This window comes from Hippoglossus hippoglossus, chromosome 23 (genome assembly GCF_009819705.1).
Source record: "Hippoglossus hippoglossus isolate fHipHip1 chromosome 23, fHipHip1.pri, whole genome shotgun sequence".
In the NCBI taxonomy this organism is placed as follows: domain Eukaryota; kingdom Metazoa; phylum Chordata; class Actinopteri; order Pleuronectiformes; family Pleuronectidae; genus Hippoglossus; species Hippoglossus hippoglossus.
The window spans coordinates 16,577,044-16,602,973 of record NC_047173.1 but is presented as its reverse complement, the minus strand read 5'-3'; the positions used below and the strand labels follow the sequence as shown (position 1 = coordinate 16,602,973).

The following is a 25,930-nucleotide window of genomic DNA, read 5'->3' as shown; positions in this document are numbered from 1 at the left end:
GAATGTGGTCGACCTATATTCTTGTCGGTGGTGTGTTTTTCAAGTTCTTGTGTTCTGGGTATGCTGAGGTTTTGAGGGAATCTCTGTGAAGCCGCTGATGAGGAGAAAACAAACTCTTATTTTTTGCCTCTGAGCATTTTCAAATGTCAGGAAAGTTCAGAGGTAAAGTTTTCACCTCCTCTGTGCTTCAGCCCGAGTGGAAACATCCAGAGATACAGCACCGCTGTTCTGATTGTTAAAGGATAAATCTGGTATTATTATATCATATATAAGTAGTTTGGTCTCACACAGTCTTTGTCTGCTCAGCTGTTATGAATAAGGATTTATTAACAACACCATCTGCTAATGAAGAGCATGAGAAAGAGAGGAAAGCTCTGAGAAAGATGGAAGTATTCTAAATTGAAGGACTAAAATAATGTAAATAAAATGCATATTACTGTGTAAAATAATAGAATTATGGTAGTATATGGTTTGAAGTTTAGATAGAGGTATGGTTATTTTATTATAGTCTATTTTGTAGTATTTCATCTTATTTTTAATGAAATTGTATAATTAAATTGTATTCCTTTTATTTCATTTATTGTATTTTATTTTATTTTATTTCATATTATTTATTTAATTATATTTAATTTTATTTGACATTATTTGTTTTTATTTATTGTTTTTTTAATCTATTTTATTTAGTTACAATTATTTTATTATTGCATATTATATTTATTTTATTTCATCTTATTTTTTAATTTATTTAATATATTTGTATTTAATTTAATTTAATTTAATTTAATCACCTGCAGCTCAGACTTCCCTCAGCTCTCCTCAAACTGAGCCACGAAGGCGCTGATTGGCTGTCAAGTTGTACCGGGCGGGGCTAACCCTAACCACCGGGCGTGTGATTGGTGGCCTGGAGGCGGCCGCTCGTAGTGGGCGGGGCCGCGCTGTAGCCAGCCGTAGAAGTTAAAGACTAAACACTGACGGGCGGCGGCGCACGAGACGCGAACGTGGAGCGTCACTCTGGATTTTATTCGTTAAATTTGTCGGAATTAACGCTCGATTGAAACCCGTCGGACACGCGGGGACACGTCACTGCGCAGAGCGGAGGCGTTCAGGGGAGTTTAGCGGAGTTTGAATGGACGAAGAGTCGCGTGCGTGACGGAGCAGCAGCGGTTGGAAGCAGGAAATCATCCCGGTTAGCGAACAGCTGCTCCGGGCGAACATCCGGAGGTCTCCGGTCTCCAGTGTTGTTTGGTTTTTGACGCAGCCGAGTTCGAGTGGAGTTTCTCCCCCCCCACACCCCCACCCCCCACCCCCACAGCAAATGACGTGGACTAGCACGATGAGCAGCGGCTACAGCAGCTTGGAGGAGGACTCGGAGGAGTACTTCTTCACGGCCAGGACGTCGTTCTTCAGGAAACCCTCCGGGAAAGTGTCCGTGAACAAGGTTCGGAGGGTTCGTTTCATTCGTTTCATTCGTTTCATTGGTTTATCCGCAGAAGTGTCTCATTCACAACTTCATTCAAAAACAATGTGTGGGAAAACCAACGCTCGCTAAAAAAAACAAAAATGAAATAGTAATCAACTGTTGTCCCTTTGCAAAGATCTAGTGTCTTACTTTAATTCGGCTTTTGTTTAGATTTAAAAACCTGCAGCCAATTAAATGAAATTGTCACGTTTTGATTGGCTCACCTGTTCTCAGAGCCAGTGGCAGGGCCGCTGCTACAAGGGTTGGGCCCTATGACGGAATATAATACTGGACACCCCCCTCCCCCCCACACTCTGTTTTATATTTACAAATAACTAAATAAAGTAAAAATAAACCTGTACAGTAATAATCAAAAGGATCTATTGGTAGAAATATCATTTTTAAAATAATCCTAGTGAAGTTTTTACTGGTTTGTTTCATCTAAATTGTACAAATTGTTGTTTTCTTTACCCAAAGAATGATCTCTCTATATTTACATATTTTATATTTACATCAGGAGCGGGTCCTCTCTATGGAGGCAGCCATGTTTTTTTTTTTTACAGTAGCCCAAACTGGACAAACTAAACCTTTTTTTTGAGTTTTTATTACAACTGAAGTTTACCACAGGTTCTTCTTCATGTTTGGAAGGGGGGGGTGGTGTTCAGCTGCAACATGCCACTTCACTACAAGGTGTCACTCAATTCTACACACTGAACCTTTTTAAACAACCTTAAATAATATCTCTTTAACCGTAGACCGTGGGTCATACGTTGGATTGAGTTACAGTCACAGAGCGAGGTCAGTCCGGAGGTGCTGGACTAACTTCTGCTCCACGACTGTGTTCAAGTGTCTCTCGCTCGCACAGAAGCATTCGCACACACGCTCAGTGTTTCAAACACAGCTGGTTTGTTCCACGCTTCCGAGACCCTGCGCACTGGAATAGAATCGAGCTATTCTTCTTCTCTGCCCACTCAGTGTGTGTGTGTGTGTCTGTCTGTGTGTGAGTGACTTGGGTTTCTCCAGCAGTGATCCTTCAGTGTCCCGTGGCGTGACCCCTTCACTTCTCCATGACGGGCATTTAACACTGGTCCTCATTCCTCGTGGCAGTGTGTGTTTGTGTGTCTGTTAGTGTGTTTGTGTGTGTGTGTGTGGAGTGGATGTACAATGTGGCCCATACATGGCGGCGAGAGAGGGTGTGAGCTGTGGTGTCTTGTACTCCGGACCTGGAGCGGGGAACTGGAAGCAGCCTGGTGGTTTCCCGCATGCCGACGGTAATTACCACTGGACAGGGGACACGTCCTTTTGGGGGGAAATGTGTGGGGCAGCTGCGTGAAATCACTGGTTGTGGATCAGAAAAATAGGTTATCGTGAGAGTTGATGTGTGTTTATGTTCACCAATGAGTATACTTCAAATTAAACAGAGATATTTACACGAGCGAACACCAGTTCACCCACTGGGAAAGAGATGCAACTTGATTTTTGCCTTTTTTTAAAAGGTGCATAGAAAAAGCCATTGTAAGTGTGAACTCGCTGAAAACACTGGTGCATTCATGTGTCTTGGTATAAAATAGAAAATCCAGAAGTTGGTGTTGTGAGGTGCTCCACCAACAACCAGCTCATTCATGATCTTTAATCAAGGTGTCAGGCTGAAGTCTGAGTGAGAGAGTGAAGTTTAATAAGCTGCAGTTTAAACAGGGAGAGGGAGGACAAACAGAGAGGAGGACAAAGACCGACATGGTGGACGGTCAAACAGGGAAATGAGATGTCTGGTCTGAAGAGGATTTATCTGCAGACCGAGGCAGGGTTTATATCCACTCCACATTAACGCACACATAGACACACAAACACACTCACAAAGACACACACATTCCCGACCCCCCCCAACTGCCTTTTCTGTGGCTGAATAGTGTTTCTGTATGTAAATGTCACGCTGACCAGTGTGTCTGTTTCTCACGAAAAAAAAACACTCTGGGGTAATCCCACCCAACCCCCAGTACACACACACACACACACACACACACAGAGACACACACAGTGAACGGCCAAAGCTGCAGCTCATCTTCATTTCAAATCATCGTCACAGACTGTAAGCCGACTATGAGGCATATTCATCTTCTCCCAGACGAGATGATGGAAGCTCTCTTCCATGTTGCACCAGACACGCGTCTGCTGACCTTAATAAACATAATTTACATACATTTACTTATTTTAAACTGGACTCTTATTAAGAGAGTCCACCATGCAGTGAGTGAACACACAGGACAGGGCACCAGGGTTATTGAATTAGTGTTCAGGGCTAATTCATTGAGAGATAAACACACACACACACGCAAAATCTCACTTAAGAGTTTTCCGTTAACCTGGTGCAGATCAGAAATAGACATGTCAGTCTAGAACAGGAAATGGTGTTTCCTCATCGCACAGTGAGCTGTGTGTGTTGACCATCTGTCCTGTTTCCTCACTCTTCAGTGTTTGCCTCTCGCATGCACTGACATCACAGTGCGGTAACGGGCTGAGGCGTGGGGTTGTTTGTTGACTGCTCGCTCCCACCTATCACACCTGATAGATTTATGGTGTGGTGTTCCTACCTGACTACGCCCGGCAGCCCCTTGGTGTTTGTTTCTAAAGTACATTGCATCGTGTCGTGTCAAGTCAGTTTTATACAAGACAAGTCAGGAACTTTCACTGCTGCCAACTTGGGCCAATGACATCGATTTGAAGCCGGAGTTTGCACAGTAGCGATCAGCGGTTGGAGCGGCGGGACGAGGCACTCGACCTATCACGAGCCAGTACCACTTGTCAGTCATCACTCAAGGTGCTTTGGCCTCACTTTTTGAGGGGCTGTCATGTTGTCCTTTTTGTAAAGTCTATGCAAAAGATGCCAAATCATCTGGGTCAACCCCTGATGGCTGGTTGCAGTATAACACCTATAACCTGGACCGTGGCTCCACTACATGATCACTACTGCGAAGACTCTGGCTCCAAATGATGTCAAAAGCGGACCCCGGGATATTTAAACTTAATTTATGTGCAACAGGAGGAATTTGAGATGCGTCATCGATCTTTGTTGACAGTCTAAGTGAGAAACCCTAAACAGAAGCAGACTCTAGGTGTTTTCCTAAATGTGAACTTCTTTGGAATCACTTGAAAGTGAAATCATTCTCTGCAGTTGAGATTTTATCTAAATCACCTTCTGTGGGGAAAACGTACCCAGGTTTTTCTCTTTATCTCTGAAGGGCGACTTATAGACAGACTGAATGCTGTAGAACAGATTCAGATCTTATCTCTCCCTCTCTTTCTCCCTCCCACGCACTCGCAGTAAGTTATGATATCACCAGTTCATTTGTTATGTGCCGAGACACACCTCATTCTACAGACTTTGTACCTATCTCACATGTAAACAACCCGTCGGAGCCTTTGTCTGGTGTTCTTGTTCTTGTGACCAGTGTGAAGGAAACAATGACCCAACGATGTTACCTAATGACCTCTAACGACCCATTGTCACTGTGTGTCTCGGGGTTATGACCAGGTGACCAAAGAGTGAACTCATCTGAACTCGAATCAAACCTTAACTGGGTTACAACTAATAGTTTTTTTTATTGTTGATGAATCTGCTCATTATTACTTTCAATTAAATGAATCAGCCACTTAGTGTACATCCTTGAATTGTGAAAAAATGCCCAATCCCGTGCCCTGTTTCCTGTCCACGTGAATCCAAATCCGTCCTCGCTCACACTCTCCCCCTTCATTTACTTCCTCTTCTGTCCAGCCTCACCCGTTCTCCTCCTCTCCCCTCCATCCCCTCCATCCCCTCCCATCATCCTTGTTTCTCCTCCATTGTATGTCACTTCCCGTCGTGTTCTCGGCTCTCTTTCCTGTTCTCTCAACAGCACGAGGCCACCCGAGTTCTGTTGTTTGTTTGTTCACTGTATCTTGACTGGTTCACAGCAGGAGGCCTCGGTGTGGGTACCTGCTCCATGTGCCGAGCCACAATACAAGTAGTGTATCATGTTTGATTCTGGAGATTTTATTCCATCACACCTCTTTATTCTCATCTCGTCTCCCTTATCCTGAAACCACTTCTGTTCCTGAGACCTGATTCTGTTCCACTCTGCCCACACAGCTCCTGCTCCCGCTGCTTGAATCTCTGGATATTAAAATTATAATCTGGCAAACATTTGGTTCCAGCTCCCAGTTTTAGCTTTGCAGCAGCTTCCTGTCTGACACTGTATCTACGGTATAAGCCCATTAGTTCAAGTTTCAGTCGAAGCCCAGTCGTCCTTCACCCTCTGTTGAACCTTGCCAAAGACTACAAGGCCACATCGTCTGATACAGATTAAACTCGTGATCCATTAAGCATCGCTCTTCTCTTAAAAGCTCTAAATAAAGACTTTATTTTATTTAATATTAAACAATACTTAAATACACGAGTCACTAGGTCCATCTGTTACTGAAGAAAGAGGATTTCACAAGAGTCTTGTCTTCAGTCTGTAATTAAAGCTCCCTCGGTTGTCACGGCTGGCAGGTCAAGCATGTTGTGAGGGATTGGGTGTGCGTTTGTGTGTCTTCGTGTGAGTGGAAGTTGTGTTTTGAGTCCTCGCTCTCAACCTTTACCAGAGCTTGTACTCACAACACTGCCATGCCAACCGTAAACACAGGAGCTGGTGTCGAGAGATCTTTGCTCTCTTTGCAACTCGATTTGAACAGTTGCTTAAAAGCTTGTAGGCGACTAGAAAGTTACGTTAGATCTTTATTTAAAACAGAACATCAACAATGGTGGGTTTTGTTCTTTTAAGAGCTCATTTAATGAATGTGTGTCTGTCGTTGTGTAGAGAAATCCATCCAGCCTGGTGTTGGAAGGTTTTGCTCGAGGTTTGATATCGCTGTGGATGGACTTTGCCCCGACCTGCCAACAAACACACCGTCTGTCCGACTTTCATTTTCGTTCTTTGTGTCCCTTAGTGCGCTCAATGTAGCTTCAGGAACTTTCACACAATTCAGTCAAAGTTTAAAAGATGTGTAAAGTGTACAAGGCCCCCCCGTCCACTATACTGCTCTGTAATTTCTTAGCAATAGAGGATCAGGTCAAAAGTACAGAATTAAAGTGTGTGTGTGTGTGTGTGTGTGTGTGTGTGTGTGTGTGTGTGTGTGTGTGTGTGTGTGTGTGTGTGTGTGTGTGTGTGTGTGTGTGTGTGTGTGTGTGTGTGTGTGTGTGTGTGTGTGTGTGTGTGTGTGTGTGTGTGTTACAGTCTGTGTTGACCGTCTGCAGGTTACATAAAGCGTTTTTATGAGACTCTCCCGTCTCCAGCGCTCAGCTTTTCCAAAGGAAACACGAGTGGAATTGTTCTAAACTGTGCGGCCCTCGCTATCTGTTCAAACAGAACCCGAGTGCCTTTATGCCTGGAAACTCATGCGCACACACACGCACACACACACACACACACACACACACACCCCTCCATTACAGCAGTGGGCTGTGTTATATAATAAGATAAATCTGCTTTTTAAAGTAGACACCTGCGTCATGGAGAAAATGAGGTGTTTGTGTGTTTTAGAAAGAAAAGTGGAGAAGGGAAAGTGTATAGATAAACATTATATGCAGATAAGATGGATATAAACTTAAGCAAGCACTTCTGATAGATGACTTATTATTTGAATGGGGACATTCATTAACCCCACATCAACCTGATCTGTGGACCAATCAGAAGCTGCAGCCTGCGATTGTTTGGCATCTTTTCTTGAAAAATAATTTGACCAATTATTGCAGCAGGTTTCGTCTTGAGAAGCAGGAACTGGAGAAGTAGAGTTAGTGATTTGTTTTTAAGCTTAAATGCCAAATATTCAGTGGTTCCAGTTTCTCAAGTGTGAATATTCCTCTTGGTCACACATAATAAGTGTTGACATTGTTCAGCTGCAGCCTACAGTGTGTTCTACCCAGTCGTATACTCGTGTGCATGGTCACAGCTCATGGACCTTGTCACCAGCGATGAATTAAACAACCAGCTGCTTCAAACACACCCTGTACTGTCTGGTTCTCGTCCAAACTTCTCTGAACAGGTGGTGAAGTGGTCCTGAACCCCCGCCCCACTGTTCTTCTCCTTCACCCAACTCGGTCTCACCTCTCTGTGGAGGAACTGACCACCTGTAGCATCATATTTCAAGGTCACCGGGCAGCAGATGTCAGATGTCGCCCTCCACGGGGACACACGTGTTTTTACTTTTCACCAGTAGCGGCAGACAGTCCTTGATCATGCGGTTCAAGGTTATTTAAAGAAGCAGGGGTCATCGATTCCTTCTTTATTTATCTTTATATTGCTCTACAGTATGTTTTTATTTCAATATATTGGAAAATAATCTCACTCTTTAGAAAAAGCAGTAGATCAAAACGTGACCCTGTCAACCGACTCTTAGTTTAAACTGGTTTTGCAGTTGAAAATGTGTAGTCATTTAAACCTGCTTGTCTCTGAGCGAGTGGGACTTCCTGCCCAGCCTTCTCCGTGTTTGCACACCCGGTAATGAAGCGTACGTCGGTTGATGTCTGCCCGCCGCGCACTGTAAGCTGTTCTGTCACATACCAGCATGCAGGCTCATCTGGGAGCAGTTTGGGTCGGCTGTGATCTCCGGTGCTCGCCATTATCGCCAGACCGCAGTGCACTTTGAGGCGGTCGCTGCTTTCTTTGATGTGCAGAGGAGAAAGTGAGAGTCAAATGATGATGAACGACGGCAGGTTCACAGAACGGGTGTGTTGGTGTTTTCCTTCAGGGCCGTATTCGGTGAGAGAGATTGTGTTTTCTCTGCGTGAGCAACGTTACCCCTCAATTTAACATAGAAATAAAAAAGACATATTGGCTTATATTAAGTTATTGTGGATCTATTTTATCCGATGTAACGGGAAGTTGAATAAAAAATTGCATCTGTACAAATATAATATATCACGTTATTTAGTGAGCTAGTATTTTGGTTACCTTCAGACAGTGCCAGGCTAGCTGTTTCCCCCCGTTTCCAGTCTTTATGCTAAGCTAAGCTAACAGGCATGGCTGAAGCATTATGTAGATATGCTTGATGGTATCTATCTCTGAATCTCACTAGACGTTCATTCCACAAAGTTTGACATTCTGATAATCAGACGCAGTTAAACTACTATTAAATCAATTTTATGCGTCATAAAAGAACATTAGACTGTTATTGGTTTAGGAGTGAATCGCCCTCCGTTCCCCCCCCCCCCAATCACACCATCACATGCCTAATGTTGGGTTTACTTTACAGTAATGATGGACTCACAGACCTGCGTGCAAACAGCCCATCACCCTGTGTGTCATTGTTTGTCAATGTGTCAATTGTTTTTCATGTGACACTTTGAATGAAGCAACAATACACACACACACACACACACACACACACACACTCGTGCATCTACAAATCTCCAAAGCTCTGTTGGTTTTGAATGCCGTGTCTGATCGCTCTGTTGATGTGTGTGTGTGTGTGTTGTGGTTTTGAACATTAGGATTTGGGCACGGCGGTTGAATACATGCATCACTCGCTTTGTGTTTTGGCCGGAGTCATGTGGGCTTATGTGTGTTGTTGTTGTGTGTTGTTGTGTGTGTGTGTGTGTGTGGAGGCCTCATTCATGCTCTGATAAAGGGATTTTCCACTGTTGCTGAAGTGAAGGGTTTCGGTCCGACAGTCGAGTGACACCACAGTCACGATCGCTCACATCTCACAGGTATTGTTTCCCTGGTTTCCATTATCAGTTCCCCCACAGACACTCCTGCCTTTCACATCCCCATTGTGTCCATTATACCACAGTAGTGACTGTGATACCACGGAATGTAATTTAAAACTCATTTCTACTTGTTCACATGAGCTATGAATACCCGCTGACTGTACAGGAGAAATTATCAACTCTTAAAATGAGATCTTGAATATACAACTATTTAATTTCAAGATGTATGATGTGATTGTAGATGATGTGACGCTGACTGGCTCCTGGTTCCGTTGCTTCAGGCCCCGACTCACCGTGTCTCCTCTGAACTTTGCTTTCATTATCCTTGATTACGGGCGTTGTGTTTGTTGTGTTTTTGCTTTTCTTCGGTCGCGTTTCTTGGAATTATGTCGAGTGTTATTGTGGCTTCAACCGTTTCTTTAAAAGTTCATGACGTGTCCTAAGTGTTGTAGTTAAACGTTTTACAACACATGACCTTTTAAGGGGTTCCTCATCTTAGGTTGTGACAGTATACACACGCACCAATGCAAATGGGGCTTTTTGGTCATTTGGAATGCCGATTTTAATATTTCTGTGAACCGATAAATCAAATTATTAGTTGTGACAGAAAAGACAAATGTGATAATTTGCTCTTTGTCTCTTTTATTTAGTTGTAAATTAAATATCTTTTGGGGTGTGGGACTGTTACTCCGACATTCATTCATTAATCTGGAAAAACACGCAGCCCCACATGTGTCCTGATGTGTGCAGCTGCCAGTCGACTCACGCTCTCCAGAGGAAGTCTGGCTCGGTGTTGGCTCATCCTCCTGGAGCGCACACTCCTCTCTTCTCTCACCGCCTTTGCTGTCTATAACCCTGAAGTTTCATAATCTCAGCCCACACATGCTTACTCACTACACACACTCACTGCACACTCACACTCCCATACACCGAAGTACACACTTCTGTGAATCTGTTGCTCAACTCTTCTTGGGATAGCGAACGTACAACCTGTACAAAGGGCCGTTTCTTTCACCTTGTACTCAGTATTTTGCAATCGTGACACCAGGAGCTGTTAATCATACATGAACTGTGTGTATTGGATATCTCTGTAAGGCGTGTGTGAGCCCAGGCCGAACAGTAACCCCCCCCCCCCCCCCAGTATCTAGCTGTTCTAATGAAACCCATTTTTCATGCTAGTGGGAGTGTTTCCCAGCAGGCAGCTGACAGCAGCTCCAGTGTGAGCCGACAATCAAAGTGGTCGTACGGCAACTGTGTCGTGTTTTTAATGTGGTATTTATCAAAGTTCAAGATAAATATAGAATATTAAACAGGAAGTTTGTAGACAAGGTTTCAATAAATTGTTTCTTTTCTTGTTTGTCTCACCTGTGTCCTTCATCTTCACATCTATCTCCTTCCTCACCCTCATTCTTCAACCTCCCCTTCTTACTCTTAATCTCCTTCTTCTCCTGCCGCCTCCTCTTGCTCCTCCATCTTTGTTCATTCCTCCACCTTCCACCTCCTCCTCGGTCTCGATAAAGGTCTAGACGATGGAGCTAATTCTTCTGGGTGGTCTCCTCCAAACCGACTCCTTGTGGTCTCCTCCAAAGAGTTGAACCATTGCTTGTGTGTCCTTTTCCTCTGCTGTCTGTGTTTCCATGTTGAACCTACTGAACCACACTTGACATATACAGTCAGTCCAGTTTGGAAGACGTCACGTCGCTGAACGCAGCCCCGTCTCCATGTGGTCCGTCTGGTTTATTCTGCAGGTTTGATTTCTCTGTTTGCAAAGACAATAGCGTGATTTTCTTCCTCTCGTCTTCTGTCTTCTGAAGAAAAACTGAGGTATTTACTGAAAATTGATACCGATCAGAGAGACGAGAATACAATGAGACCGGTACCTGTCGGAGCTTTGTCGCTCTGGAAGCCACCCAGGTGTAAATGAAGAGATTAGTGGTTATACTAAATGGACTATGTTGGTTATTGAATGGCATTCACAGTATTAAGTGCTGCAGAGATGCAGAGCTCTATAAAAGGCTTTGACGATGCTGCACTGTATCTACTGTATCCTCGTCCATTAGCTCGGGAATGTCCACTCGAGCAGAAGAGTTCTAGCAACTGTTTCTCTCCATTAGCTGAGGTTTGTGTGTGTTTCCAGGTGCGAGCTCTTCCACCGGACCTGCACATTTATGCAGCGTTGTCCGTGCATGCGTGTGCCCATTAGTGCAGGAATGCTGGGAGGAAAGGTGTGGCCGATGTCAACTTCCCCCCGTGGACTCAACAGGAAGTAGCATAGAAAAGGGAGCGAGGGAGGATGAGGAGGGTTAAAAAAATAAATGGTTATGACATAGTTTGAAGGAGTAATAACCATAAAAAAACACCTTGGATCTAGTGAGTTTAAAGGATTTACAGATTGGATCTATAGGAACAGGAGCTGGCTTTCAAATGAAGGTTGTGGGAATATTTTGTGTTGGGTTGGGGGGGACATTTTTTAGTTTTAACAGGTCTCTACAGTCCAATGATTTCCTGAGGAAGTTCCTTCAAAAGAATTTGAGTTATTAAGGCTAATAACGGGTGAAATGGAGACAGTGTTCTCCTCGAGTAGATTGATGATGACACAACATTTAGCTAAATGTGATGACGTCACTTTAGTCATTTCAAACATGCACAGCTTAGTGGAATTCTAAGGATGTAAACACGGGAACAAAAATATGTTCAAAATGTCTTTCTAGTGCTTTTTTAAAAAATATAGGTCACGTTCAGTTAGCACAGCTCAATCATTGTGTTTCTTCTGCCTGCAGCACCGACGACATGCAAACACACAGTCTGGTGCTTCAGGGTGTGTTTGGCCGAGCTAAGCATGTTTTGTCTACACACACACACACACACACACACACACACACACACACACACACACACACACACACACACACACACACACACACACACACACACACACACACACACACACACACACACACACACACACACACACACACACACTCTTTGCATGGTGAGGTCATCTGTTTACAGACGAGCGTGACAGTGCTGTACAAAGGCAGGAATGCTGCAGGTGTGTTATCAAAGGTGGAGGAAAGAAGATGACGTTTCTGTCTCCGGCATCATCCAGTCTAAACTTAAACCAGCAGCTTGAGAACCTGACGCAGAGATGAATATAAAACTTTATGAGATTCTTGCTCTGTGTTTCTCTGTTTCTTCTCAGGCCCGGAGCTGTTTGCTCATCCTCTCTTTTTTCTCTTATTATTCACTGTTTCATTTCTGCTTTTCCCAGCTGTGGTCAGTGTCTTCTGCTTTTTAATGCTCGTCCGTTTCTTGGAAATACGTGCAGCATGTAGACATGAAATTTGATTATTCTTTAAATATGTAATTCAATGTTGACTACTACTTTTAATTCTTGGAAAGTATTTTTATCTTTGTCCTATTCTGGAGAAAAACCAATGAACAACAAAGATGCAGATGATGTTGTGCCAGATTTCCAAAGAACCATAAGTAGCACTGTGCTCATATAAACATGTTTGTAAACTTGACAGGACAAAGTTCCTGCCAAGAACACTAGTGTTGAAAACTGGGTTCAGCATCAGTCAAATATTTATCTTTCTATTGGCTACAAATCAATTAACTTCTCTTGAGAACTTTTTAAACTGTTTCCATCAATGTTCCACATGAACGAGCTAAATCTCTCATGTGCGATGATGTGATGCAACGTCAGGAGCCGCTCACAGTGGAACGTTGTAAACTGCTGTTACTAGAGGCTTTTAATATTCATATTTGTCCTGTCTCTATTGAAACCTACAGTAGTTTCTGTCTTTGTCTTTTCTCTCTGTCCTCTCCCGTGTCTTTCGAGTCCAGTGTTGATCTTATAGCTTCAGTGGGAGGGTTCTCTGTGTTCTTAAACAGGACCATGATCTCATGTGTTGCAGCTTCGCTCTGCTTCTCCTGTTTGGATTTGTTCGCTCTCTCTCTCTCTCTCTCGGCTCCTCTTAACGCTCTCTGTCCTGGACGTCAGATAATCAGATTAGGACGAACTCTCCCGGGAGATGCAGCCAGTGACGGCTCCTCGGCCTCGTTTCACCAGCTCTGACATAACGAGGCTTTCTTTCTGACTACAGCTAGTTAAAATACTTTTCCTTTTGAATTTAAAAATATGTTTATTTTGAGAAATCATCCGAGTCTCGAGTGCAAAGATTTTACTCAACATAAAACCGACTCCTGCCTCAAAGACTTTCATTATCTGGGCTGGAGAGGTTTTGTGTCTCGTGATGTTTCAGCAGCTTCTTCACCCTGAAAAGAATAAAAAAAGCTATATGAGTCAACAGGTTGCAACAGGCCTCCAGTATAATAAAGGAGAATTTGTTTTTGGCATTTTCTCAAAGGCTGTAAAGTTTTACAAGAGGAGACGATGCCAGAAATAGTATAATAAATAATAATCAAGTTTTTTGGTGGCAGCCTTGATTGTAGCTTAGCACAAACCTCCACCCCCCCCTCTCCCACGATTCCCTTCGCTCTGATGTGTCACCTCCTGAGTGAAGCAACAGTAATGAAGGAGGGCAGAGTTCAGGATCGATCTTGATTTGAGACGAGGAAATAAAAGGTTCTGTGGGACGAACTGATTCTGAATTTTGATTGCGCGATACTTGGGTCACTTTTTCCTTGTCATATGATAAGTTACTCACCTTTTTTAAAAATCCATTTTAACCTAAATTCCAGCTGTTATATTGATTTGGAGTTGATTGAGTTCATACTAGGACACAACAGTTGCCTTAATCCATTGAACTCCCATTAAAAGTTGGAGGGAATTACAGCTTTCGTTAAATAACATAACAAACATAGATTGAATGAATGAGATTAACTGAAGTAGATCGGAAGTCACTAATCTTCTTGATCGTCAGGTTTAGCTTCTGACACACAAAAACACGATCCCAATTCACGAGAGGAAGGATTTCCCTGAGGCAGGATCATTTATCATGTCATTCTTGTTGTGTTGCTTGTTTCTTTCCAGTCTCTCTTTGTCTCTGTGGACGGTGAGAGGACAGTTAATCTCCTTACCTGTCTCTTCCTGCTAAGACGCGTTGACTCATCTGACCTTGCAGGTGCTTGAGGTTGACACAGATTGTGGGAAAAGGTCAAGTTTAGCTAACGGATCAGGGTTCGATGTCTTAACGAATCGGTAAATAACGATGTTTCCGGTACAGATTCAGACGGGTCACCATCACCTCTATATCTCCTCTGCATCTATATCTCCATACATCTCAAGTGTGAGCACCCAGTTCCCCCACAGAGATCATCACATCTTCATTTAAACATCCTTTAAAGTAACAGTCTTTCAGATTCATGCTGCTTGAACACGTTACTCCCTTCAGCTCGCCCACAGGCTGGTATTCCTGTTCCCTCTGAGTTATTAAACCTCTCAATGCACACAGTGTTAAAAACCAGAAGTGTGTGTGTGTGTGTCTGCTGTGTCTGCTGTGTTTGTTGTATTGGCACCTTGTCTTTCTCTGGAGCAGTGGGTGTTTTCCATATAAGGGTGTGTGTGCCTTCAGAGCCTCCCTGGATTGTGCACTATGTGCTTGCCTGTGTGTGCGTGTGTGTGTGTGTGTGTGTGTGTGTGGGTGGTTTTTAATAGATGCCGAGCAGAGCTGCACTATGACCATGTAAGCACCGACTACAGGGAATTAAACTGTCTTAAGACTCTGAATCGATACTGACATACTCTACACATACATACATAATATATATATGTAGAGGTTTTGGTCTGCACCTACTAAATATTTTGATAATTGCACTGATTGAAGTCTATATGTCAAAAACTAGGACAAATGACCCACGGCCTCATTTTTTAGTCCAAACACATTTGAGAAGCTGAAACAAGATATGATTTGCTTGAATATAATAATGAATCGAGCAAATCCAAACGTGGGAGTATTTATGTTACGCTGCAGGACTCATGTAAGTGTGTTTGTGAACAAGTAAATATATAATATATTCGTTGAATTGCACCAGTTCTTCATGTGTCTTGCGGGAGAACTTTACCCGTCTGTCTGGTGATCTGTCCGTGTCCCTCGGGCCCTCAGGGACTTTCTGAGGCGCCACAGGTCGTTCACCTCCTGCAGGAGACATTATACTAATCAGTCAGTAGATTCATATTATATCATATTATGCAATTTCAGAGTCGTGCATAAGTGTCGAGGTTGAACGGCTGCAGCAGATCCCCTCAGGCTGGACACGTTTGATTGTGCCAGTGAACAACCGATGATGCAACGAACTTGGTTTTGTCACGGGACCCGATCTATATCTCGACATGTGTTTGAATCTGACTCCACTTGATTTGATTAATCAGGAGAGTTCATCGAGTCCCATGGCGTCTGTTCTGCCGTCACGTCTGTGTCTGTCGTCTCGATCTGGAGCTTCCGTATCAGCTGAGCTTGTCACTTTCTGTGGTTATTTATACACAAACACGGTGTAGACTGCTGACGGCTGCTCTCCCATACATTAGCCACACGTGCTGTCCACACACTTCAGCCCCACGTGGCCTCCAGTCCGTCCAACTGAGGACTTTTCTAACACGCGGGACATTTGTCTTTCTTGCTTTCTGGAGTTTGGGATAGTTTTGTGCATGACTTGCATCGTCTGTCCTGCAGGAGGTTTCCACGTTTTGTCTATAATTAGAAGTCAGTCGCTCAACATGGGACCCGGGTCGACTGGAGCTGTGTGTTTTTGTCATGCGCCAACCCTCCAGCAGTCTGGGCCTTTTCACACTTTGGCTTTACCATGGCGTATATAAAGTCTTCCCAAAGTAGTGAGTTGTGTCACTGTCCCTCACACACATTGCTTGATTTTCCTGATGCACACATCATGTTTACTGGAGCTAGAAAACCTCTGTAGCACCAAAGCTACTGTATGTGCAAAAAAAAGTTAAGATACAGTCTCCACAAGTTATCTGCTGTATGGGCCGGGTCACATGAAGAACACCACTATGCTCTATTTCGCCCCAAAGCAATGTGAAATGTCATAAAGTACATATGCAGCAAACAAGCTTCACTACTTATGTTTTCCTTTGCAAAGGTAAAGAATCGAGTCGACTTCTATCAGGTTCCAGATATCGTATCTTACACTGAATAGTTGATTTGTCTGCAGTATACGTTCTGCTTCAATAATCTAAACAGAGACCGTTTCATAATGATCGAGGTCGAACCCGTGACTGATCGGGACGTTTTTTTCTTTTCATTGTCTCTGCGTCAGGATGTGGAGAAGGAGAGAGAGCTGCGGACGGAGTTCAGCAGGGAGGAGATCAGGCAGAAGATCGAGCAGTACAACTGTGTAACCAAAGACCACCTTAAAATGACGCAGGTGAGTGGAGAACACGCGCACCACACACACACACACACACACACACACACACACACACACACACACACACACACACACACACACACACACCCAGCCTGAATCAGTGAGTTGCTGGTGTTACGCAGCCTTCCCTCAGCTCCCAGCATTCCTCAGCAGTCACATCAGAGCGATGTGATGATATTCCTGCTATTGTTCTCCCCCCCCCCCACAGTGTTTAACTTGGCAGCGGTGAAAGGTTTCTGAAGCTGGATTCACACCACGAGGCACTAACACTCTGTAATATCCAGACCAGTACAGATGAGGTTATGTTCTCTCACATATTCACCGGATGATCACATGAATAATCCTGAAAGCTGCTGATTAACACGTTACATGTGTCAGAGCTGATGGAGTCACTAGCTAAACATTTGGTTAAGTCAATTTCTGGAGTCCGGACGTCAGTGCAGGTCTGAAATCAGCATTTATACAAATCACAGACGTGCACTTTGGACCCTTCACACTTAGCCACGCCTTCTTTTTTATTTTTAATTCCTTCCTTTGTCTCTTATCACTTCATCTGTGATGCAACACTCGTCCTGTTCACCTCTTGTTCTTATCGATCCTGTTTGTCCACTTGTGACTTTTCATGCTCACGCACATAAACACACACGTACGTGCAGTCGCAGACCTCCTGGCTCCATACGGGGCGATGAGATTAAGATGCTCTTTCTCCGTCTGGCACCATCTGTCCTGCAGGACACGCTGGGCTTACTGGTTTCATGTGGAGGGATCATCACACACACACACACACACACACACACACACACACACACACACTTCAGCTCTGGAAACGTTTTATTCATGTCATGTGTTAAAATCTCTGTGGTTGTGTAAAAAAATATATTTCAGAACTTTTACTATTTTGTGTCAAACAGACGAATTGATCATCAAATTAATTGTCACAGTAATTGATTATGAAAATAACCATAGTCTCAAAAGGTGCTTTAATATTTTCATCGCTTTCATCTTTAAATTTTAAATTAGCTTTAGTGTTCTGCAGATTGTACAAGGTTTATAATATTTGTATAATATTTGTACACACTAAGACATTCTCTCTCTCTCTCCCTCTCAGAGTTCCTCTGGTGTTTACACCGGTTTCGTCAAAGTCCAGATGGACTTGCGGAGGCCGGTGACGGTGCGGGGGGGTCAGAGAGGAGCAGGAGGAGCAGGAGGAGCCGTGGTGCAGGAGGCTTTTTATCTGCCCCGCGGTGTCATCAACACCCTCCACGTCAGCTCCAATAACACAGTCCGCCAGGTGGGCAACACACACACACACACACACTTCACAGCGCTGGATAACTTAATTACCATCTGAAGACATATGGGTTCTAGTTGATGTTGCACAGAAGCCGACTGATGTTGAACTTTAATTAAAAACTTTGTTAACCTGAACTGATTATGAACATCGGTGTCCCAGCAGCAACTGGGAGGCGCAGTGGGTTTTAAACCGTCACTGGGCTCGTTGGTGTCGACGTGTCTGAACCGCTGTGTCTCATCGTTTCGTTCTCGTGTGTTTGCAGGTGGTCGTCGCTCTGTTGAACAAGTTCACAGTCGCAGACAACCCGGCCAAATACGCCCTCTACAAGCGCTACCGGAGAGAAGAGCAGGGTAAGACTGAGCTTACTGACCGTGTGTGTGTCTGTGTGCGTGTCTGTGTGTGTGTCTGTGTGCGTGTCTGTCATAGTGTGAGAGAGTGAAAGCAACAGGACTGGAGACTGTGTTTCATTCCTCTGATGCCAAGCTCCGTCTCAAATGCTTTGGCACTGACATGGTGCCGACTATGTGTGTTAGTGAATGTTTGTGTGTGTGGTTGTGTATTTCTGGATGCCTCGCCCTGACTTCGCCGGATGCCTCAGGGATCCCCCCCCCCCCCCCACTATCAACAGCTAACCCATGAATACTCACACATATACACACTCGATGAATCAGCAGCTGTTGCAGCTCGTTGGATTTTAAAATGTTTCCTCCTCCTCCTCCTCCTCAGGAAAACAGTTTATTCACCTCGTACGTGAATTTAAACAACAGAACAAAGTGAATTGTGCGACTTGTTTAAAGTCTCGTTCAAAGTCTGTGAAACATTTTGCCTCCAGACTTTTATAGAGATTTTTGTTCCTCTCTTCAAAAGCTGCTGTCACACAAGCTTCTGGTTTTCTCTCATTACATGAAACGTACAGTGAGAGTCTGCTAATAAAAACACGGTCTAGACACAAGTCTGACAACAGATGTATTTTAAACTCCTGATGTACATGACCTCGTATATAAAACCTCCAAACAATGGTTGTGGTGAAGCTTTAATTCAGTTCAATGAACAAGGAGAAGACGTGTTGTCTAGAAATGTAAGAAACGCGTCTGACCTTCAGCGTCAGGATGAAGCCGAGCGGCTCCAGTGGAGGTCGTTCGTCTGCCTGAAGGAGAAGAACAAAGATTCAGGACAGCTGCTCCGTTGTGGGTTTAGATCACGTCAGAGGCTTTTTCACATTTAGTTAAATTTCTCTGTTGTTTTCTTTCGAAGAGATGGATGAGAAACTCTGGATCTACGGTGGCTCTGAGAGCTCAAAACAACTTTGTGACTGGTTGTTAATGTGACGCACACTTTGTTTGATCCTCTGCCAGGACTGTTTTTATGTACACACACACGCACACACACAGAGGTTAATTTAGTCTTCATGCCGCCATCTGACCACATGTATGCAGGGAGCACTGTGGTCGCTGCAATTAAATTGTATGTGTTGTTGTTGTTGTGTGTGTTGCAGTGTACGTGTGTAAGCTGGCGGATGGCGAGCAGCCGTTGTTTCTGCGTCTGGTGGCGGGACCCGACACCGACACGCTCAGCTTCGTACTGAGGGAGCAACAAATCGGAGAAGTCATGGTAACATCACACCTCTCCTCCTCCTCCTCCTCTCCTGTCCTCCTTCTTCATCGTCTTATTCTTCCTCTTCCACATCATCTTCCTGTTCTTCTTCCTCATCCTCCTTATTCTACATCTACAGTTTAATGTTTTCTCTTGTATTCAGTCCTTAAAAACTTTATTAATAAACACATAATTTCCAAGTACTTTACATCAAACCACTGAAAGTACATAGTCAATCAAATATAAATACTTCAAACAAACAAATATCTAAATGGTTTTGTTTTCCTGTTCGTCTCCTCAGTGGGACGCCTTCTCCATCCCCGAGCTGCGTAACTTCTTGCGGATCCTCGACAAGGAGGAGAAGGAGCAGGAGGATGCGATACAACGCCGCTACGATTCCTATCGCCAGAGACTGCAGGAGGCGATGACGGAGGTCCGACGGCCTTCTCAGAGGATTTAACCTCCACGAAACAGGACTACTGCCCCCTAGAGGGACGGAGGAGGTGATTTTGTTTTTACCTCCTCATCAAAGGAGGAAAATGGTGTAAATTCTGATGGAGAGAGGGATGTGAACAGAGGATAAGAAGGAGGATCCAGCTTTTAAAGGACGATACAGACGGAGGGATGATAAAAGACGATAAACACTGAGAGACAGCCGGTGAAGGACAAGCAAAGGGATGAACGGACAGAAATCGGACGGACGACGCCGGAGTTTGATTCCCGCTCGGTTAAAGACTTGAAACTCGCCGCCTGCTCTTCTGCTCCGTCTGCCTGCAAACACCAAAGATTCACTGATTTGTGCCATATCCCCTCATCCTCTCCCTCTCTCCGTCCGTCCCTCTCTCTCTCCTCTCTCACTCTGTCCTGCTGTCACATAATTTATGCAGTTTATCTGACTCCTTTGTTTCCCCCAGTTTTTAATCCTCTTCTGAATCTGTGAGCGACTCGAGGCCATATGTTGAGTCAGAGTTTAACTTAATTTGTTTTTGAGGTCTGTACATATTTTTTTCCTTAATTTATATGGGTGAAGCTTTTTTTTTTTTTATTGTTTTTTCTTTTTTAAAAACAGTCTTATTTTTTGAGTTTATTCTCCAGAGGCGGAGCAACAGTTTGAACACAGAGAAAAGTTTATCCAGAAGTAAACACACAAACAACACAAGCATCCAAAACCACTGGATGTAATGTTTTCACAAGCTGTATTATCACCGAATATCACGATACTGTACCATCAATATATTTATCAAGTTGCTATCGTTGATGAGTTTTGCTTAAATGATCGTGAAAGTGACAAAGGAACAAGCAGGTTGAAGCTATGGAGTCTCGAGTGTGCCAAAGAGAAGATGTTTTTATTATTCAGTTATTATCTCAACTGACATTTGTTTTTATCTTGTTTTACTTTGTGTTATTTTCACAGAAATATGACAAATTAAATATGAAACAGGGGCTTTTTGTTTGTGTAACATAATTTAATTGCAAATGTAATCGATGTTTATTTTATTATTATCATCATGAATTTTGGCACACTTGAGATTCCGCAGCAGTTTTTTTGCCTGAAACTGGATGTTTTTCTGAAAACAGACACGAACTCTGCGACTGTGGCGACTGACGCGTGATCGATGAGGAAAGGTTTGAATAAGTAGAAGGAATAAAGTCTCAGATCGGAGCTCGTGAGGACAGGAAGTCGCTGGTGGCTGTAGACGTGTTTGTTGATGAGGGTGAAGTTGACCGTGATGAGCTGGTGGGATTTTAAAGTTTTCACGCCACCGGCAGAGTTTGAGCTGAAGTGAACTGACGTGATTTGGAGAGATGTGACCTCTGACCTCGGAGGAGGGAGGAAGCGACGATTGAACGGCTTCTGGAAGACGACTAGAAGGTTTAGAGGAAGTAGAAAAACGGACATTAGATGGAGGAAGGAAGAAACGATAAGAGAGGAGGTTAAGATTCGTTGCCACAGGAGGTAATTCATGAGAAAGATAGTTCGTGGAAGCTGTGACCTTGAGAACAATGACGGCATTCTCTGTTTTGTTTGCATATATGAAACAACCTGTAATCCACCGCTGAGAGAGACGCACGCCTGTAAGAGCAGAAAGCTGCATTGTCCTGCTCTCGTTCATTGTGCTTCTCTTCTTCGTTGCGCTCTTATCTCACGTTGGAACGTGCAGCCTCGACCTCCAGCTTTTTGTCTGGTGGATAAAAGGGAGAAACATTACAGAGGACAACAAGGAAAGTAGAACGTTAGAAGAGGAGGAATATGGAGAAGAGGAGAAGGTTAAAGATAAACGTGCTGAAGAAGAGTTTTGTTCATGAAAGGTTTCTTTCAAAGTCACAAAGGCCTTTTCATAGCTGCCTTAAATATATATATATATGCAATGTCCTCTTTGGCTTATGTGGTTTATCAAATGACACAAAGACCAGAGAGGATTGTTTCTAGTCTAGTTTTGTAAAAGTTATTGTGTTTTTTTCGCTTTTAGAATCAAGAGTTTATTCTAGATTTTCAGGAAACGACTGAAATCGTAAAAGACAATCATTTAAGTAAACAACAATGCAAATGAAAACCTGTTTGAATCGTTGTAGTGAATGAAAACAAAGATAAAATGCTTGTTCCAGCTGCAGGTACTGAATGAAGTCGAACTGACGGTGCTGTGGTTGAGACTGGTTGTACTGGTTGTACTGGTTGTACGATACCGCCGTCCAGTGGACAAACTAACTACTACTCTCTCTTCTCTGTGTCAAACGCATTGAGCATAGATTTTATTTTCATTTGTTATAACCAAAGATATTTTTGTGGTGTTGCCTGGAGCAAAAATATAAGAGAGGTGTCTTCCCACCGGAGGGAGAAACATATTTAGTTTAGAGTTTTATTTAAAAGGGTTTTTAAACCTGATTTATTTACTTTCAAACACTGGGTTAAAGGTATGGAGGCAAAAAAAGGGCCTTAAAGAGTTTACTCTCAGAAGCTAATTTAAATTTGTACTATTTTTTGTAAACAATATCAGGATGAGAAAGTCAAACTTAACTTTAAACTGAATTCTGTGCTGCCTAGAATTAGCAAAATTTGGTGTTGATTGATAAAAAAAACAACCAAAATATACAATTCAAACTACTTTGGCCACTTTTTGCCTCCATACTGTAAAATTTAATGTGATACACACGTCTGCATCTTTAAGCCATGTTGTTGTTTGTGTAAATTCTAAACAACTTCAGCTGTTGAAACACATCAGACCAGACTAGACGTATCAATATTTATATTTTAATTTTTTTGGGGCACTTTACCTTTTAAATTCAGGGAAGACGGGTTTTTATTTTTCCCCAGTTTTATCTTCAAAACCTCCGCTATCGCTCTGTGTACATTATCTTAACATCTAATACTCTTAATTTGAAAGATGTTGTTAAGCTCTACTTTTTAAGTTTTTTTTTAATTTTATCATATGAAAGTAAAGTGTGGCAGAATAAGTTTTATTTAGTTTTGTTCTGTTTCAGCTGTCGACTGTGAAATGTTTGGTTGAATCTCGTCTCTCGCACGTTTGTCCTTCTGTACGTGATACCTGTTTTCACCACTGGGCTGTTTGACGTCAAAGCTTCTGAATTATCGTGTATAGAAGCAGTCGGACGACTTTTGGAAAATGGTTTGAACACAAATACTATTTTTTTTTTTTCTCCAACGCTGTCAAATCTGCTGCTTATTTAAATTCAGCTGGTTGATCAGTTCATATTTCACGGAATGCCAAAGATCTGTGTCGCTCTTCTGCCACTTGTTCATTTTATTTTTATCTTTTATTTTGTATTGTCCACTGATTCTGTCGTTTTTTTGTTTTTGTGCAAAGAGAAAACATCTGAAACAAAACACACGCAGGTTTTTAAATTTCACGCCTGAGCTGAAAAACCCCAGAATCGAAGTCGTCTCCTGAATCAAACCGGATGAAAAGAATTTTAGTTTCTAATCCTCGTCCTGATTAAAGTTATTTATTTTTTCCGATTCAGCTCCGATGTAGTTTGAGTTCAGTCTGAAAGCCGTGAGCTCGGCCGTGCCTTTGTGAAGCAGCAGAGAAACGATGGTTTGTGTGTTTGTCGGTGTCTCTCTTGTTCTCTTGGAATCAAAACGTGGCCTTTTCCTCACACGGAGGTCGGGCTGCATCTATTAAAGGTGAAATTAAAACTCAGAGCTTTGTGTGTTCAAGTCTGTTCAATGTGTGTGTTTTTTTTATCAGGCTTCTTAACTCCATCATCAATTTCTGTTAATTTGTTACTTGATTAAAAGATAAATTTATCTCATGCTACTTTGACTTACACCAGAATGAACAATCCAGGATTATGTTTCATTATTTTAATTAAAGCCCCCAACTCCCTGGTTTCCCTCAAAATACTTTTCTTTAACAATTCTCGGGTGTTAGGATGTCAAAAATAATTTGTATCTATAAAGTTTACAGGGTTTTCATAGTGACACAAAATACCAAAAATTACAATTACATTTAAAATGTGATAATTTGTTATTGAACTTTTTCATATTTATTCAGATCAAAAAATGCAAATCAATCAGACTTTATATAGAACCTTTCATCCTAACCCCCCCCACCCCCAAGTACACACACAGACAGCTAACACTTACATTTACTAAATTAATCAGAGTAAATCCATTTACATAATCTAAACTTCATTAGAGTAAATTAAACTGTTCAAATCAAATCGTACTTTTAGAAAACCCAATCGGGCAGAACCAGGCTAACGGTTTCCCTCTGTTTCCAGTCTTTATGCTAAGCTAAGCTAAGCAGCTTGTTATAAATGTGATCAGTGGAGTTTCAAGTGTTTTCTACTCTTCAGGGATGTTGTCATTGTTTTGGCTGCGAAGCAGCAGCGCCTCCTCTTGTCCTCTGGTTGACCCCAAACTCAAAGACCCCCCCCCCCCCCCCCATTAAACCCTATCACCTGTAAAGCTGCTCAGGTTCAAGCCCCAGAACTCCAGGGTGAGAGGCAGCACAGCCTTCAAAATAAAAGCTTACCACTGTTTGTTTTCCTTTCTCGTCTCTTTTCAGTGGTTTTCAGCCTCAGTTTGTTTCTTAATGTGCGTTTACAGTGATTCCCACCGCGCACAGAGCTGAACTATCCTATCTGCAGTGATTTAATAAAGTAAATTAAAGTTAAACATGTGCTGAACATCTACAGCCACAACCAGCCCAGTGCAGCTCTTATGTTGAAGGGCGGCAGCGGATGTGTGCGTGTGGTTTTACGCACGGTGAGCGCGCACTGATCCATCGTCTCAGACCGAGTGAGATCCTGCAGGAGGAAGGGACTCGAACTGAAAACTGCACAATGTGAGTTTGACCTTTTTGTCTCGTTCGAACCATGAAATGAAGTAAACACGTTAAGTTCTTCTGCTTTTAGTTTGGAGACACGCGCGCGCACTCCAGGAGCGTGACAGTTTCCTCCGAGTCGCCAAACCGCGTTTAAACATCAATTTAAGTTTTATTGGTTGTTTCAAACAAAAAGCCGCGACGTAAAAAATCTATTTAAAAACTTTTCTTGTCTTCACGATGAGTTTAATAACTTAAAAAACGACTTATTGTAATAAAACAAAGTTAAATAGAAGCCGCAGCTGTTACTCAACTTCTTCCATTAAGATCAATTCATTCTCTTATTGTGCGGCTGTAACATTTATTATCATATTTAATAGAAGTTGAATCAAACAGAGTAAAACTTACTTATTTAAGAATTGAGTGTTTCAACAAACCAGCTCTTTAAAATGCTCAGTTTCTTTAATGATGCTCGTGAATGAGACACTTTGCTTCACTGCAGTAACTTCAGCTGCTTCGTGAATTAGTTATAGTTTTATGTATAATTTTGTTTGAGTATAAAGTTTAACATAGTTTTCCTCCTCTGCAGCAAAGCTTTGAATCTTTAGTTAACACCTCAAACAGCAGATTTCCTGAATTACAAAACCCAGTAAAGTTTCATTTAACAAAAGACGAGATCAGTTTCATTAAGTTAAAGCTTCTTGTAGCTCAAACGTGTCTGATTCTGTGTCTTTCTACATTTGAAGCCACAATCAGGACATTTTAAGAAGAAAACAGATTTAAAAACACAAACTCCTTCGCACACTGAGCAGGAACCAGCAGAACAAACTGTGCAGCCTCTTGTTTTCTGTGTGTTTCTCCGTCTCTGGTTGAGAAACTCAGCTGCAGAAGGTTTTTCTCTCGTCCCTGCAGATGTGTCACAACACAAACCCCTCGTCCCGTTTCCTCTTCCTCCCGCAGAGTCCGACGATCTGAACGTTTCCACATGTGCAGAGCGAACTTCACTTTGTGTGACGGCAGGAAACTAATGGGAAAAGCAAACGCACACGTATGTGGTGTGAAGCCGTCGCACGTCGACGCAACATGACGGGATCGTGTTTGTGTGAAAGAATGTGGCTTAAGGTCAAAGTTCAGACGTGAGGCACTGCAGAGTTATCAGCTGCAGATACGGAGACGTTCAAACACCAGAAGAAGAAGAAGAGGATTAGTTTAAAGAGACGTTT

General features: G+C 42.8%; 4 protein-coding genes and 1 long non-coding RNA gene across 6 annotated transcripts in view; 4 read left to right on the top strand and 1 right to left on the bottom strand.

The window, feature by feature from the left end:
* The window catches only part of rassf3 (Ras association domain family member 3), a 41,962-nt gene extending 19,473 nt beyond the window's left edge, over positions 1–22,489 (top strand). Inside the window, exons 3-7 of the mRNA XM_034578767.1 lie at positions 16,422–16,529; positions 17,641–17,823; positions 18,089–18,176; positions 19,322–19,437; positions 19,721–22,489. Coding sequence (XP_034434658.1) covers positions 16,422–16,529; positions 17,641–17,823; positions 18,089–18,176; positions 19,322–19,437; positions 19,721–19,879 — 654 coding nt within the window. The 3' untranslated portion in view covers positions 19,880–22,489. The remainder of the gene's footprint in view (positions 1–16,421; positions 16,530–17,640; positions 17,824–18,088; positions 18,177–19,321; positions 19,438–19,720) is intronic.
* gnsa (glucosamine (N-acetyl)-6-sulfatase a) overlaps positions 11,206–25,930 on the bottom strand; it is a 26,222-nt gene continuing 11,497 nt past the window's right edge. Inside the window, exons 15-16 of the transcript XR_004613143.1 lie at positions 15,032–15,041; positions 11,206–11,209 (exon numbers count right to left, since the gene is read on the bottom strand). The gene's annotated coding sequence lies outside the window, so the exon portion shown is untranslated. The remainder of the gene's footprint in view (positions 11,210–15,031; positions 15,042–25,930) is intronic.
* Positions 12,999–13,444, top strand: LOC117757542. The gene is made up of 2 exons (XR_004613146.1): positions 12,999–13,328; positions 13,367–13,444. It is a non-coding gene; the product is annotated as an uncharacterized LOC117757542 (long non-coding RNA).
* Positions 19,303–25,930, top strand: part of kin (Kin17 DNA and RNA binding protein) — a 21,970-nt gene continuing 15,342 nt past the window's right edge. The window contains exon 1 of the mRNA XM_034578769.1: positions 19,303–19,310. The gene's annotated coding sequence lies outside the window, so the exon portion shown is untranslated. The remainder of the gene's footprint in view (positions 19,311–25,930) is intronic.
* zgc:194209 (uncharacterized protein LOC570908 homolog) overlaps positions 24,644–25,930 on the top strand; it is a 5,390-nt gene continuing 4,103 nt past the window's right edge. For both annotated transcript variants that reach the window (XM_034578770.1, XM_034578771.1), the window contains exon 1: positions 24,644–24,728. In XM_034578770.1, the coding sequence (XP_034434661.1) occupies positions 24,727–24,728 (2 nt within the window). In that variant the 5' untranslated portion in view covers positions 24,644–24,726. The remainder of the gene's footprint in view (positions 24,729–25,930) is intronic.